Source organism: Oscarella lobularis, chromosome 1, assembly GCF_947507565.1.
Source record: "Oscarella lobularis chromosome 1, ooOscLobu1.1, whole genome shotgun sequence".
NCBI lineage: Eukaryota > Metazoa > Porifera > Homoscleromorpha > Homosclerophorida > Oscarellidae > Oscarella > Oscarella lobularis.
Genome location: NC_089175.1, coordinates 5,751,412 through 5,767,769, shown reverse-complemented (window position 1 = coordinate 5,767,769; position 16,358 = coordinate 5,751,412). Strand labels below are relative to the sequence as shown.

The window sequence follows — 16,358 nt, the reverse complement described above, 5'->3', positions numbered from 1 at the left end:
CCGAAACTAACTAATGTTTTGCTAATAAAGGGTTTTGTCGGAGCCTGTTCAGGAGTACCAGGAATTCGTGTTACAGTGATATTTGTTTCTAGAGAATCTGTTTGTAATACATTTATTATCCAACAGCATTGGAATCAACAAGAAGTATCATATAATTTAAGTGGGAGTATGGTCTTGACGTCGTAGTCATCATGACGGTGTTGGGGGACGTGAGTGACGGTGTTCTACAGTAACATCCCACGCTTTAGTTCAATACGTCCTTTTATGGCCATGCTAAGAACCGGGAATTGCATTAGAACGAGGGTTTAATGTAGTTAGCACTTCAGAAAGACGGAAAAGACGTCATCCATTAATTAAATACATTTACCGGAGGTGACATCATACCCGTTTCTTTTTACCTAATATAAACGGGCAAGTTTGGATTAAAAGGAATAGAAAGCCTCAGTGAGCAAGACAACACAATGATTGCTAGTTCAACTCTTCAGTGCTTGTTTGTAGCACTCATTCTATTTCTGCACGCTGTCGAGAGCAATAACCCCAAATCAGATCAGGTATCTAAGTTCACTAGACTTTTCAATAAACACCTAATATCTTGCTAATGAAGGGTTCTGTCGGAGCCTGTTCAGGAGTACCAGGAATTCCTGGGACTCCAGGCTACAATGGATTGCCAGGAAGAGATGGATTGAAAGGAGATGACGGAATGAAGGGCGCCAAGGGAGACAGAGGTGATAAAGGAGCCACTGGAAAGACGGGTCCTAAAGGAAGTTTGGGACAAAGAGGATCTATGGGGCCAATAGGAATCGAAGGAGAAAAAGGGATCAAAGGAAATTTGGGAGAACGAGGAGAGCCCGGACCTCGGGGAGAAAACGGCACTGCCAATTCCATAAACTGGAAGCAATGTGTCTGGAGTAGATATGATACCAAAGATACAGGTCTCATACAGGTAATTTTTAAAGGTAAATTTGGCACACTTTAAATTGATTTCCATTAGGAATGCGTCTTCAATAAACGTAACTCTTCTACCGCTCTCAAAGTAGCGTATGCTGCCACTATGAGAGTTTATTGTTCTGATAGTAGCAGCTGCTGTGGACGTTGGTACATCACTTTTAACGGAGCGGAATGTTCGGGACCAGTGACAATTGAAGGAGTTGTGTTTATGCAGTACTCCAAAGATAATCCTCATCGACATCGCCAAATAGAAGGATTTTGTGAGAACATTCCATCTGGATCAATAAGGGTAGCTGTTCATGTGGGAAACTGTCAGAGCTATGGATCATCTGATCGTGGCTCTGGATGGAATTCTGTTTCTCGCATAATGATTGAAGAATATCCCCAGTGGCAAACCTGACTGGCCAATGACTTTTCTAATTGACTACTTGTATTGATGTCTGCGTAACGCTGAGTTGTGTTCGGTATGCTTGTGAACTATTAGTGCTACTTTTTCCCTATAATACCCTTGACGACTGCGTGATGCGTCTGACTTACTGTAACGATTCCACAGAGGTATGGAAACACACACACACACACACACACACACACACATATATATATCGCTTACCGGGATTAGATGCTTCTACAGTACTCTATTCATCTGATCAACCTGGTGATTTCCCTTTGTTGTTGGACGAAACCCGTTGGAGGTTTCGATCACTGCGATGGCTCCTTCTCGGACTTAAAAGCGTTTCCCTCACCCACTCTTTGCCCGAGTGTGATGAAGCCAAGTCGGTGTTTGAATGTTATGGAGGCGGTGCTGAGAGCTCTAGCTAAACCTAAAAGTACCAGATGGGTCGTCAACAGCGAACTGATAGAAATCGAACAGGTCTGAGATAACGGAAAACGTCTTCAACTCGAAAGTCACTCCCTTAATTAATCAATAATTAAGCGTCCAAGCCATTACTCTACAACCCTCACGGTGCTCAATATAGGAGGCTGCGGTCTGGCGTCCATACCCGAGTCGATCAGTCGCCTGACAAATCTTCAACGTTTGAGAGTAGAAGTCAACAACCTCGAGGAGCTTCCAAAATCTATGAGCAGTCTCACGCAACTGACCCCGACTCCGAGCGTACGGATATAAATTGTTATGGCTTCCGACCGAATTTCGAAGTCTGTGCAATCTGAAAATAATTCGTCACGGCGGCAACGAACTTAGGACCGACAATGGCTGCATGGCTCGACCTATCGGGGGGGGGGGGGGGGGGGGGGGGGCGATCGAGTGAGTCATGTACGGTGAACTGTCCGACATATCGAACTCAACGGGAAAACGAATATGGTATGGATGATCTTAGGAGGTATGCTAGAGAATACGATTGGTGACTTCTCCATGAACTGAGACATGTAAATGGGTTTGTTGTTCGTGTTTAGTTAGGGATTGATGGTATCTCAGATTCCTAAAGACTCGATTCTCGTGTCAAAGAGGAGATGGAAAAGAAACCCCGCCAACTTCGAGCGTAAGAATGCCAAAAGGATGCCGAGATTTGACTCGATCCGAGTCTATTTGTGGCGTTTGTGGCGTTTGGGTCGTTATAAGACGGATTTTTCCCTTCGCGCGGCATGACAGGGATACTAGAGTAGGACCTCGGCTTTCGGACATTCTGCGATTTCGGACGCTCGCACAGCAAATCTAGCGAACCGATTCTGGCTTCCTATGGCGCATTTGAAAGCCCAATCCCTGCCAGGAAGATGTGCCAGAGCGCGAATCAATAGACCAAACCCTCATGATTTTATGAGAAGATTAGCGCGCGCAGGTCAAATCCTCCGCTTTCGGACAACAGTATCGCTTTCGGACACGTATGCGTAGCTCATTCAAATTTTAATGTTTCGCCTAGAATTTTTTTTCACAAAATCCTCTATCATAGAGCTTTCGAACGCAGTAAAGCTTTAGCCAAATGGTCTAGTCTATCGCATGCTAAAAATCGACGAATATACCGACATCGCACCTCGGTGTTCGGACACCAGTTATTCCGTTTGCAAAGCCCAAATCCGTTTCTAAAAGGATATTCTGAACTTTCTGTAAGGTATTTGAGACGATTTTCAAAAGCAGCTTGAAAAAGAGTAACTTTGCTAAGCAATTGGGCTGTTTAGTGCATGAAAATGCATTTCTTGGGTTTGCTTTAGTAGCCATAAAACTAAATATAGCAACGAAAATACCCAAACTGGCGCAGAAGCAAGCGGTGCGAAGAAAAAGTCACCCTAAAACTTCGTATTAATGAAAAATTCTGCCGCATACAGTACTTTACGCCAAATGCATTTGTCGTGCTGATTTTGATCGCAACGTCAGAAACATTACATAAAAGTACGCTTTTTTACAGTATCTGTCTCTGGAGTGCTCTTCCATAAGTAGAGCAAGTACATTTTTAGCGGCATCGAGTTTCATGAAGATATCACAGCCAGAGTGTGATACCAAGAATCTGAAATTCGATCTTTATATAAGAGCACTCAAGCTGAAATTCTTAGAACGCAATAGATAAATTAATAAACGCAGATGGTCAGCTTGCACGTAGCCTGAGCTCTTGGCAATATACCATAAACAGTACAAACACTATGATAAAGTTTGAACAAACTGCATTTTGCGTAACGTCCTGTACTGGTATGTGACAGAATTTTTCAATAATATGGGTGACTTTTTCTTCGCACCGCTTGCTTCTGTACCAGTTTGGGTAATCTCGTTGCTATATTTAGTTTTATGGCTACTAAAGCAAACCCAAGAAATGCATTTTCATGCACTAAACAGCCCAATTGCTTAGCAAAGTTACTCTTTTTCAAGCTGCTTTTGAAAATCGTCTCAAATACCTTACAGAAAATTCAGAATATCCTTTTAGAAACGGATTTGGGCTTTGCAAACGGAATAACTGGTGTCCGAACACCGAGGTGCGATGTCGGTATATTCGTCGATTTTTAGCATGCGATAGACTAGACCATTTGGCTAAAGCTTTACTGCGTTCGAAAGCTCTATAATAGAGGATTTTATGAAAAAAAATTCTAGGCGAAACATTAAAATTTGAATGAGCTACGCATACGTGTCCGAAAGCGATACTGTTGTCCGAAAGCGGAGGATTTGACCTGCGCGCGCTAATCTTCTCATAAAATCATGAGGGTTTGGTCTATTGATTCGCGCTCTGGCACATCTTCCTGGCAGGGACTGGGCTTTCAAATGCGCCATAGGAAGCCAGAATCGGTTCGCTAGATTTGCTGTGCGAGCGTCCGAAATCGCAGAATGTCCGAAAGCCGAGGTCCTACTCTAGATAACTGGGCACGACAATGTCGCGGAGACTCGATTCTCCTGCTCTTGCTTCTTCTTTTCTAGGCTGATGCACCTACGATTTGCTCTTACCGTGCTCTGAGATATTAGGCAGCGTCGCTTTTCGTCTTTACGCTTGTTTTCGGTCGCACGTTGGAATTGTCACGTGAGAGAGTGCGCCCGGATAGAAATTCCCCCAAGGTGTTCCCCAGTTTCCCCAAAGGGAAGTACCCTTGCCCGAGCGACTAAAATGGGTGAAAACACAAGGTGGCGTTTTCGCCTAGAAGATGGAGACATTGATGAGACCCGACAAGTAGAGCGAGTCCGTGATCTTCCAGAAATGCCTCATGGAAAGCGACTCGATTTGACTCGTCTTCCTCTGCCCAACTTCAACTTGTCTGATATCCTACAACGAACAGTCAGCACGCTGACAGTCTTGAATATGGGTGAATGCGATCTGGTGACCATTCCATCAGCCATTTCAAACGTCTTCAACCTGCAGCGCTTGAGAGTCGAGTCCAACAGTCTTAGAAGCCTTCCCGACGAAATAGGACATTTGCCGTCTCTCACCCGTCTCTGCGCCTTCGGAAATAAACTCTGGGCTTTGCCGCGTACTTTTCGACGCTTGTCAACATTGAAGGTTCTTCGCTTGGGAGGAAATGCGTTTGTAGAATAGCAAATCCGCCAATGATTTACGTCAATGGCGGATTGAATACGCTAAAAGTCATTACTACTAACTACGGACATTTTGACTTGGGAGGTTTGTTTGTTTGTTGCATGGTTTGAAAACATCAAATATGAACAATTTAGCGGAGATGATCGAAGCCATCCGAGTAGGCAAGCGCTATAATACTTCACTTCGCCGTCGTAAAACGTCGAGGTCGTCGAACTCTTTCTCGCCTATACAACGCTAGAAACGCTTCAGGCCTCTGCACATCGCCGCCGCTTGGAGAGCAACGAAGATTGCGTTATTATAACAGAGCCAATCCTACATTATAGACGGCGACGAGATGACGTAGCAAGAGCGAATGGTCTCGTGCCGTGCGCCGAATGGCTCGAAAGGGATTGGAGCTGACGTTGGTAAAGGAGGAGAGAGAAGTGGAGACGAGCCAGCTGTCATCTACAGGGTGTATATGAAACACTAAAAGAAAAGAAAAGGTGCACTGAGAATAGCCTTGATTTTAATTTATTAGAATACATGTACAGATGAGTGAGAAAACGAGATTAATTAAATCCATATGTAAACGGTATGCCCTTGCACGTCTTTCAAGCTGCAGAGCCTTTATTCGAGGGGCATGCATGATTTAAAGCAATAGGTAATAATACGTATTCTCCTATTTTTATATATCATTGACTTTGTTTAGGATTGCATTGTCTGGCAAACGTCAAGAGGGGCAGCTTCATGGACTGGCTTGCCGTTTGCACCCACAGCAATGCTTTGACTATGGTATTTATTTTCTGTGGAGATATTGAATTAAACTAGAACGACCAGTAGAAATTCATTCAAGTGACATTTGTTTTTAGAGAATCTGTTTGTAATACAACAGCATCGGAATCAACAAGAAGTCCCATATAATAAATTGAAGTAGGAGTAGTTGTAGTCCTCGTGACGATGTTGGGAGAACGCGAGTGACCGTGTTCTAATGTCCCACGCTATAGTTCATTACTTCCTTTTACGGTCATGCGTTGCTCAGCTAGGAACCGGCAATATGTATTAGAAAGCGGGTCTAGTGTAGTTAGCACTTTAGAAAGACGGAAAAGACGTGAGCCATTCAATACGTTTACTGGAGGTGACATCATACCCGTCTTTTTACTCAATATAAACGGGCAAGTTTGGATGAAAAGTGGTAGAAAGCCTCAGCGAGCAAGACATATTGGCGGACGGCAAAGGCGTTACACTCGCACCACTGCACGTTTTTGAGCTGCATTCTCTGAGGAAGCTTTTGTTCGAGAAGCATGCATGATCGAATCAATGGGTAATAATACATATACTTTTTAATATTATTGACTTTTTGTAGGATTGCATTGTTTGGCAAACGTTAAGAGAGGGCAGCTGCATGGGCTGGCTTGTCGTTAGCTTCCACAGAAGCGCCTCGATTATGGTATTTATCTTCTGTATATAACTTTTAGAATATTTGAAGTAGAATCAGTGATATTTGTTTTTTTTAGAGAATCTGTTTATGAAACATTTATTGTACAACAGCATTGGAATCAACAAGAAGTCTCATATAATTAAGTGGGAGTATGGTCCTGACGTCGTAGTCCTCGTGAGACGGTGTTGGGGGGACGTGAGTGACCGTGTTCTAACATCACACGCCTTAGTTCAATACTTCCTTTTATAGTCATGCTAAGAACCGGCAATTTTATTAGAACACGGGTTTAATGTAGTTAGCACTTTAGAAAGACGGAAAAGACGTCATCCATTCAATACATTTACAGGAAGTGACATCATACCCGTCTCTTTACTCAATATAAACGGCCAAGTTTGGATGAAAAGTGATAGAAAGCCTCAGTGAGCAAAACAACACAATGTTTGCTAGTTCAACTCTTCAGTGCTTGTTTGCAGCACTCATACTATTTCTGAACGGTGTCGAGAGCAATAACCCCAAATCAGACCAGGTATCTGGGTTCACTAGACTTTTCAACCACTTCCAAAACTAAATAATGTTTTGCTAATTAAGGTTTCTGTCGGAGGATGTTCAGGAGTACCCGGAATTCCTGGGACTCCAGGTCACAATGGATTGCCTGGAAGAGATGGATTGAAAGGAGGTGACGGAATGAAGGGCGCCAAGGGAGACAGAGGTGATAAAGGAGCCACTGGAAAGACGGGTCCCAAAGGAAGTTTGGGACAAAGAGGATCAATGGGACCGATAGGAATCAAAGGAGAAAAAGGGATCAAAGGAAATGTGGGAGGGCCCGGACCTCAAGGAGAAAACGGCACTGCCAATTCTATAAACTGGAAGCAGTGTGTCTGGAAAAGATCTGATGAAAAAGATACAGGTCTCATACAGGTAATTTTAAAGGTAAATTTGGCACACTTTTAATTGATTTTATTAGGAATGTGTCTTCAATAAACGTCACTCTTCTACCGCTCTTAAAGTAGCTTATGCTGCCAGTATGAGAGTCTATTGTCCTGATAGTTCCTGCTGTGGACGTTGGTACATCACTTTTAATGGAGCGGAATGTTCGGGACCAATGACAATTGAAGGAATTGTGTACATGGCGAACTCCAAAGATAACCCTCATCGACATCGCCAAATAGAAGGATTCTGTGAGAACATTCCATCTGGATCAATAAGCGTAGCTGTTCATGTGGGAAACTGTCAGAGCTCTGGATCATCTGATCGTCACTCTGGGTCGACTTCTGTTTCTCGCATAATGATTGAAGAATATCCCCACTCGCAAACCTGACTGTACTCAAGCCAACGACTTTTAATTGAAACCTGACTGTACTCAAGCCAACGACTTTTAATTGACCAATTCTATTAATGTCTGCATGACGCTGAGTTGTATGTTCGGTATGCTTGTGAATCATTAATGATGTAGTGGCACTCTTTCCCGAGGCTCCGAGTCTTCTCTGCCTTTGTGATACGTATGGCTTACTCTACTTGCCCCATAATTATTACCACCCAACACCTGATTTGGAAAACCGTTTCATATTCTCGTCACAACTACCGGCAATGAAGACTATATAAGAAATTTATTATCCAACAGCGTTGGAATCAACAAGAAGTCCCACGTACTCCAACGTTCCACGCTTTAGTTAAATACGTCCTTTTATGGTCATGCATTGCACTCAACTAGAAACAGGCATTTCTATTAGAAAGCGGGTTTAATGTAGTTGGCACTTAGAAAGACGTGATCCATTCAATACATTTACCGGAGGTGACATTATACCGGTTTCTTTTTACTCAATATAAACGGGCAAGTTGGATGAAAAGTGATAGAAAGCCTCAGCGAGCAAGACAACACAATAATGGCCAGTTCAACCTTTCAGTGCTTGTTTGCAGCACTCATTCTATTTCTGCACGCTGTCGAGAGCAATAACCCCAAATCAGATCAGGTATCTGGGTTCACTACACTTTTTAATCCCTTTCCAAAACTAACTAATGTCTTGCTATTTAAGAGTTCTGTCGGAGGATGTTCAGGAGTACCAGGAATTCCTGGGACTCCAGGCCACAATGGATTGCCAGGAAGAGATGGATTGAAAGGAGATGACGGAATGAAGGGCTCTACGGGAGACAGAGGTGATAAAGGAGCTACTGGAAAGACGGGCCCTAAAGGAAGTTTGGGACAAAGAGGATCAATGGGACCGATAGGAATCAAAGGAGAAAAAGGCATCAAAGGAAAAGTGGGAGAACGAGGTGAGCCCGGACATCAAGGAGAAAACGGCACTGCCAATTCTATAAATTGGAAGCAGTGTGTCTGGAAAAGAGCTGATGGCAAAAATACAGGTCTCATACAGGTAATTTTCAAAAGTAAATTTGACACACTTTAAATTGATGTCCATTAGGAATGCGTCTTCAATAAACGAAACTCTTCTACCGCTCTCAAAGTAGCGTATGCTGCCAATATGAGAGTTTATTGTTCTGATAGTAGCAGCTGCTGTGGACGTTGGTACATCACTTTTAATGAGGCGGAATGCTCGGGACCAATTACAATTGAAGGAATTGTGTATAAGGAAAGCACCAAAGATAATCCTCATCGACATCGCCAAATAGAAGGATTCTGTGAGAACATTCCATCTGGATCAATAAGGGTAGCTGTTCATGTGGGAAAGTGTCAGGGCTATGGATCACATGATCAGTACTCTGGAATTCTGTTTCTCGTATAATAATTGAAGAATATCCCCAGTCGCAAACCTGACTGGCCAATGACTCTTTTAATTGACCAATTCTATTGATGTCTGCGTAATGCTGAGTTGTATGTTCTGTATGCTTGTGAATTATTACTTGTAGTGGTACTCTTTCCCGAGGCTCCGCTCTCTATACTAATGGTGCTTCCTTTGTGATACGTATGGCTTACTCTACTTGCCCCATAAAGTATTAACACCCGACACAAGAGTTGGAAAACCGTTTCACATTCTCGTCACAACTCCCGGCAATGAAGACTTTATAATACATTTATTATCCAACAGCATTGGAATGAAAAAGAAGTCTCATATAATTTGAGTGGGAGTATGGTCCGAGCCTCGTGACGGTGTTGGGGGGGACGTGAGTGATCGTGTTCTAACATCCTACGCTTTAGTTCAATACGTCCTTTTATGACAAGGCTAAAAACCGGCAATTGTATTAGAACACGGGTTTAGAGTAGTTAGAACTTCAGAAAGACGGAAAAGACGTCATCCATTTAATACAATTTAAAGGAAGTGACATCATACCCGTTTCATTTTGCTCAATAAAAACGGGCAAGTTTGGATGAAAAGTGATAGAAAGCCTTAGTGAGCAAGACAACACAATAATGGCCAGTTCAACTCTTCAGTGCTTGTTTGCAGCACTCATTCTATTTCTGCACGCTGTCGAGAGCAATAACCCAAAATCAGATCAGGTATCTGGTTCACTAGACTTTCAATCCCCTTCCAAAACTAACTAATGTCTTGCTAATTAAGAGTTCTGTCGGAGCCTGTTCAGAATACCAGGAATTCCTGGGACTCCAGGGCACAATGGATTGCCAGGAAGAGATGGATTAAAAGGAGGTGACGGAATGAAGGGCGCCAAGGGAGACAAAGGTGATAAAGGAGCCACTGGAAAGACGGGTCCTAAAGGAAGTTTGGGACAAAGAGGATCAATGGGACCGATAGGAATCAAAGGAGAAAAAGGAATCAAAGGAAATTTGGGAGGACGAGGAGAGCCCGGACCTCAAGGAGAAAACGGCACTGCCAATTCTATAAACTGGAAGCAGTGTGTCTGGAAAAGACAGGATAACAAAGATACAGGTCTCATACAGGTAATTTTCAAAAGTAAATTTGACCACACTTTCAATTGATTTCCATTAGGAATGCGTCTTCAAAAAGCGTCACTCTTCTACCGCTCTCAAAGTAGCGTATGCTGCCAATATGAGAGTCCGATGTCCTGGTAGCCACTGCTGTGGACGTTGGTACATCACTTTTAATGGAGCAGAATGCTCGGGACCGATGACAATTGAAGGAGTTGTGTATCTGTTCAATTCCAATGATAATCCTCATCGACCTCGCCAAATAGAAGGGTTCTGTGAGAACATTCCATCTGGATCAATAAGGGTAGCTGTTCATGTGGGAAACTGTCAAGGCCGACCATCATCTGATAATGACTCTGGATGGAATTCTGTTTCTCGCATAATGATTGAAGAATATCCCCAGTCGCAAACCTGACTTTTGTTGTAAATGGTTTTGTTGTTCGTGTTTAGGGGTTGATGGTATCTCATATGAATATAACGTCTCCAATAAAGACTCGATTCTCATGTGAAGGAACAGGGACCTTGCCCACTTCGAGCGTAAGAATGCTAAACTGATGCCAAGATTCGATCCGAGTCTCTTTGCGGCTTTTGGGTTGTTATAAGACGGATTTCCCCTCGCGCGGCACGACAATGGCGTGGGGACTCGATTCTCGTGCTCTTGCATGCTTCTTCTTGCTAGATGCTCATGCTCCTACGATTCGCTCTTACCATGCTCTGTGCTATTAGTCAGCGTCTCTTTTCGTCTTTACGCTTGTTTTCGGTCGCACGTTGGACAGACCTAAGCCCGCGGAAATGTATTCCCCAGCCCTCGCAGCTAAGTGTGTTGTTTTGTTTCCCCAAAGGGAATACCCTTAATGGGTGAAAACACAAGGTGGCGTTTTCGCCTAATAGATGGAGAAATTGAAACCCGCCAAGTAGAGCGAGTCCATGATCCTCCAGAAATGCCTGACGGAAATTAAGCGTCTCGATTTGACTCGTCTTCCCCTGCCCGACTTCAACTTGTCTGATACCTTACAACGAACAGCCAGCACCCTGACAGTCTTGAATATGGGTGAATGCGATCTGGTGGCCATTTCATCAGCCATTTCAAATCTCTTCAACCTGCATGCAGCGCTTGAGAGTCGAGTCCAATAGTCTTAGAAGCCTTCCCGACGACATAGGATATTTGCCGTCTCTCACCCCCCATCTCTCATCATAGTATGCGCCTTTGGAAATAGACTTTGCCACGTATTTTTTGACGCTTAATCGTCAAGCTTTTGAAAGTTCTTCGCTTGGGAGGAACGCGTTTGCTAATGGCGGTCTCAATGAAGTGTGTCTCTGGAGCAGCTGTACCTGCGGGAGAATCCAAATTTGCTGACGATACCGCGAGATATCGCTCTGTCGCCATCTCTTCAAGTTCTAAATGCTGAGGATAACACAATAGAAAATCCGCCGATGAGTTACATCAATGGCGGATTGGATCAAATATATAAGAGAATACGCTAGAAGTCATTACTACTCGTATAATGTACGGATAGTTTGGACTTGGGTGGTTTGTTGCACGTGAAACTGTTGATATGTTAATCAAATAATTGAAGAATATGCAAAGAGCTATATGACGTAAAGGGATTCCTTCTTTCACTACTTAGTCTTTGCGTAACTGTGACGACGACAACTTGTTTTTTGTCGCGCTATGGCGTTAAGCTGGGTTGTTGATGACGAAGACATAATATTAGAAAACGTCCAAGACCCTCCCGAAATGCCAAACGGAAAACGCCTTCGATTCGAGGGCCACTCCCTCCTCAAGCGTCCAAGCCTTCGCTCTATCATAAGTGAAATCCCCACAACCCTCACGGTGCTCAATATAGGAGGCTGCTGTCTGGCGTCCATACCAGAGTCGATCAGTCGTCTGAAAAATCTTCAGCGCTTGAGAGTGGAACGTAACAACCTCGAGGAGCTTCCGAGATCTATCGGCCATCTTACGCGATTGACGCGACTGCGAGCGTACGGAAATAAATTGTCCTGGCTTCCAAAAGAATTTGAAAGCCTGTGCAAGCTAAAAATACTTCGTCTCGGCGGCAACGAATTTGGGACCGACAGTCAATACGGCTTGGGAGTCATAAGAAACATGAGAGCCTTGGAAAAACTCTACCTGAAAGAAAATCCGAACTTGACAGAACTTCCAGATTACATTGCTGAAAACGAGAACCTTTACATTGATTGCGTGGACGACATTGACATCAGGGAAACGGAAAGCTTCGCCAAACGCTCTCGAAGGCGATAAAGAGGAGAGAACTTGAGTGGTTCAGCCGGACTTCTTTTCAACGCATGTATAGCTGCTTGCATGAGATCGTACATTGCCTGTCCTGTCGGTGTGTTTTGTCGTGAGTAAAGCGTGCGCCTAGCTGAAGACAATTTCATGGACGCCGGCGGCCCGGTGCGAAGCTTTGCGGGAAGCTCCTGGAGCAGGAAAAAGGCGTCGAAACTGAAACTTCTTCGACTCCGTAGCGCGAGTGGGTCAGGAATTTCTTACGACGATGTCGACCGACTGGATGATCCACGGTGCACGCAAAGCAGTAGAAGACATTCAGGGCGACGACGACGACACACCAGACGGGGTAAAGCTCGACCTTCACGGCGGACTGTCCCACGTCGCCTTCACAGATATTTTATCGACTGCAGTGACGACCATAGCGATTCTGGACGTATCTGGATGCGGTCTGACGTCGATACCCAATTCGATAGACCGTCTCGTCAATCTGCAACATCTCCGGATCGAGTCAAACGATCTCAAAGCCCTTCCGCGCTCTATGGGCAGTCTCAAGTGTCTGACGCGTCTCAAAGCGTTTGCTAATCAATTGTCATGGTTACCTACAGAATTTAGAAGGTTAAAAAAATTGAAGGTACTTCGTCTTGGCGGAAATCGAATCGGCAACAGCGGTCTTGGCGCCCTTGCGGGAATGCGATCTCTGGAGGAGCTCTACTTGAGAGAGAATGAGTCAATGAAGGTCATACCGCACTACATAGCAAAGAAACGAAGCCTACAAATTCTCGACGTCGGAGAGAACGACATCGAGAAACCACAGGTGGAAGTGACTGATGGGAAAATAGATATGGAAGAGGTCAGGAGGTATGCTAGAGAAAATAGATAGTGATTTTTTGAACTGGGAGTTGCAGAATTGTAGATCGATAATAGTAAATAACATATGAAACATTGAGTGCGAGACGGTGAAGTACAAAGAATCGTTTACGTACTTCTCCTCTGTTCTTGCTATAGTTTATAATTTTCAATGAAAATTAATAGGAGATACTGCATGGCTTGTGGGCGGTATAAACAGAGCTCTCACCCTACGTCACTTTCAATGACGTGTTCCATTGTGGGGAAATTCCCTTACAGAGCGCAGGAGACTCATCCAGAGTCCAGGGGTCATGTCTTCCTACACCGAATGGGAGTTTTGCTCGAGCCACGAGACGCGTAAAGTCGAGGACGTCGTCAAAAACGACATAGTAACTGGCAAGAAACTCGACCTATCGTTGCTACCCCTCCCAGACATCGACATCAGAGGCGTTCTTCAAACGACAACGCGAACGCTGACCGTTCTCGACATGGAAGGCTGCGGTCTAACGTCCATACCCAATTCCATCAAATCGCTCATCAACTTGGAACGATTGAGAGTCCATTCGAATACCCTCAGCGCACTTCCACCTGAAATAGCCGAGCTGGGCAAACTAACGCTTCTAAATGCCTACGGAAATCGCCTAACAGAACTACCAAGCAATTTCAGATACATGAGAACTCTTCAGACGTTGAGACTGGGTGGAAATCGCTTCACCGAACCGGGCTTAGCTCCCATCGCAGGCATGAGTTCACTGAAGGAGCTCTACGTGAGGGAAAATCCCTCACTGAGAAGCATACCCCGAGCCGTTGCTCTCATGCAAAGCCTACAACAGCTCGGCGTGGAAGACGATGATAAGATCTCTGCCCCACCCATGCATGTTATTGGAGAAGGGATGGATGCGGTGAGACGCTATGCTCAGACGTATAATTGGTAGTGAATTGTTCCTTGGGGGGAGAGGGAGGGGTCTGTGCTGTCTTGTGCCTTGTCGTGTTCGACGTTTCGTTTCTTGATCTTCGTTTCGAGTTTATAACATAAAGTAACACTTTCCGGAAACGACGAATCTTGTCATTTCTAGTTTGAACACACGCAGGCTTCGTAAGTGACGTCAGACTGCTACTTCCGAGCGGAAGCCGCCAAAAACAAAGACGTTCTACGTCACGCAGAGGATAGTCATTCGACTCCCACACGCTGGAAGTGAAGCCCATCCGGACTAAACCGCACGCCAGGTGACGGCTCTACGAGCATAAATACACAGCATCATCGAAGGTGACATCGAATAAAGAATCGAGATGTCAGAAGCGTCGTTTGCAGGACAAGTGAAGGTGTTCCCGCACGTCGACGAAAGCCAATTGGCGTGCTGGGGACTCGGTCGCGGAATCAAGGCCACCGAGCCCAAAAGGCTCATGCAAGTCGTCGCACGACCCGTTCCCGTCGACGAAACGAACGACGACGAGACGATCGCGACGTCGCCGTGCGTCGAGGAAACGCGCGTGGGAACGGGGTACTCCGAAGTGACGTTCAAGGTCTCGTCGAAGACGGAATTGACGAGGAACTTGAGTTCGACGCTGTCGGCGCCCTTTTCGAAAGCGGTCACTTTCGAATGCGGTTTCTGCTACGAGAAGACGATGGCGGACAGCGGGTCGAAGATCGCTGTCGGCCATCAAATTCGTAATCGCACCTACACGTTTCGTCTTCACGCGTACGACGAGAGAAAGCACGTCGTCGATCCCGTTTCGCGAACGTTCGTGGAGGATTGCATCCTGAACGAATTCGACGAGCGGAGTTGTAACGGAAAGACCGATTCGCCCGCGCGCATGCCCGAATTGACGAGCGAAAACAAGGAGGCGAGCGTATCCGCGTGCCGTCGAGCAATCGTCGGTCCCCTCGGGGGCGTGACACACTTCGTCGCCGCCATCGACATGGGCGGAAAAGTCTATCGCGAAATCGCGACGACATCGACGAGGAGCAAGACCGTAACCGATGGACACGCTGCAGTGACAATCCAAGCAGCGAACGCGGCGGCGAAATTCAGAAACGATCAAGGAAGCACCCAGACGACTTACTCGAAAAACGAGCGCGTCTTTCTCCACCCAAACATCATCGGCAAGCGATTGAAGCGCGATCAGACGATCAAACGCGACGAGGAAGTCGTCGTGTGCTTGCGCGTCTTGCCCATCGCCGCGCTCGTCCGCCATCCCGTCTGGGCCGATTCGATGCGAATCGCATCGCGGAAATTCATCGAGGACGAGCTCCAACGTCTTCCCCACGTCGTCGACTTGAAGCGACCCTTCTATCTCAAAGCGGGGAGGGGTTTCGTCACGGCGCACGCCCACGGAAAACTGGGCACGACCGAAGTGAAAGGCCACGCGACGCCGGTTTACATTGAACCCCTTTCCGAGCGATGGCATTTTCCTTGGGAGAGTCATAACGATTTGCTAAAGACTCCTGGCGCTGCTTTCCTACTTGCATTCGATATCGACGGTCAGAAGTTTTATCTGAGCACGTCGTCGAGATCTCGGTATGAAGCCGTCGCTGCCACGCATGTCGCTCAGACGTCTGATGGTCTGTTCTCCTTGTGTCATCCCGGTTCGAATCGATCGGCGGCGCTTCACGATTGGCGAGCCACTCCACTGTCGATCGAGTGGAGGAGTGGCTTCTTCAGCCGTCGCTACTTGCAACTGATGCCGAATGAGAAAAAAGCGGTGTTCTTACGCAGAGATGATAGACGCTGGCAGAACACGGATGGATTGTCTCAGTTCCAGTTGATCAACGCTTCTGAACCGGTGACGTCTGAGATGGCGAACGATGACGAGATTTCAGAGACGGCTCTCAAGATAAATTGACCTTTTGCTAGAACGCATCCGTAGACCAAGATATATTTGTCTCTCTTACTCAGTAACTGACCTCAGATGAAATAGAACAATGATTGCATGATGACGATGACTTCTTGTATAAATCGCCTTCAGCAAACTTCCAATGTATTTTGTAAGGATCTTTCTCATCTATAACCAAGGTACAATTCCCGTTTACGTAATGGATGAACTCAGGAAAAGAATTTGCATCGTTGAGGGGGGCGGTTTGACTCCCCC

General features: G+C 45.5%; 4 protein-coding genes across 4 annotated transcripts; all 4 read left to right on the top strand.

Moving 5' to 3' along the window:
* The first annotated feature begins 440 nt into the window (after positions 1 to 440).
* On the top strand, positions 441 to 1,458 carry LOC136200286 (collagen triple helix repeat-containing protein 1-like). Its single transcript, XM_065990665.1, has 3 exons — positions 441 to 551; positions 605 to 943; positions 992 to 1,458. Exons 1-3 carry the CDS (start codon positions 462 to 464, stop codon positions 1,346 to 1,348), a joined length of 786 nt encoding a protein of 261 aa, XP_065846737.1. The 5' UTR covers positions 441 to 461; the 3' UTR covers positions 1,349 to 1,458.
* Positions 1,459 to 6,749: 5,291 nt separating this feature from the next.
* LOC136200312 (collagen triple helix repeat-containing protein 1-like) lies at positions 6,750 to 7,793 on the top strand. The gene is made up of 3 exons (XM_065990690.1): positions 6,750 to 6,856; positions 6,919 to 7,248; positions 7,295 to 7,793. Exons 1-3 carry the CDS (start codon positions 6,767 to 6,769, stop codon positions 7,646 to 7,648), a joined length of 774 nt encoding a protein of 257 aa, XP_065846762.1. The 5' UTR covers positions 6,750 to 6,766; the 3' UTR covers positions 7,649 to 7,793.
* Positions 7,794 to 8,213: 420 nt separating this feature from the next.
* Positions 8,214 to 9,071, top strand: LOC136195063 (collagen triple helix repeat-containing protein 1-like). The gene is made up of 3 exons (XM_065984363.1): positions 8,214 to 8,300; positions 8,364 to 8,702; positions 8,751 to 9,071. The coding sequence occupies exons 1-3, from the start codon at positions 8,214 to 8,216 to the stop codon at positions 9,069 to 9,071; spliced, it is 747 nt and encodes a 248-aa protein (XP_065840435.1).
* A 2,742-nt stretch (positions 9,072 to 11,813) lies between these two features.
* On the top strand, positions 11,814 to 16,206 carry LOC136194967 (leucine-rich repeat protein soc-2 homolog). Its single transcript, XM_065984266.1, has 4 exons — positions 11,814 to 12,427; positions 12,545 to 12,768; positions 12,833 to 13,301; positions 13,519 to 16,206. Exons 1-4 carry the CDS (start codon positions 11,844 to 11,846, stop codon positions 14,201 to 14,203), a joined length of 1,962 nt encoding a protein of 653 aa, XP_065840338.1. The 5' UTR covers positions 11,814 to 11,843; the 3' UTR covers positions 14,204 to 16,206.
* Positions 16,207 to 16,358: the final 152 nt, after the last annotated feature.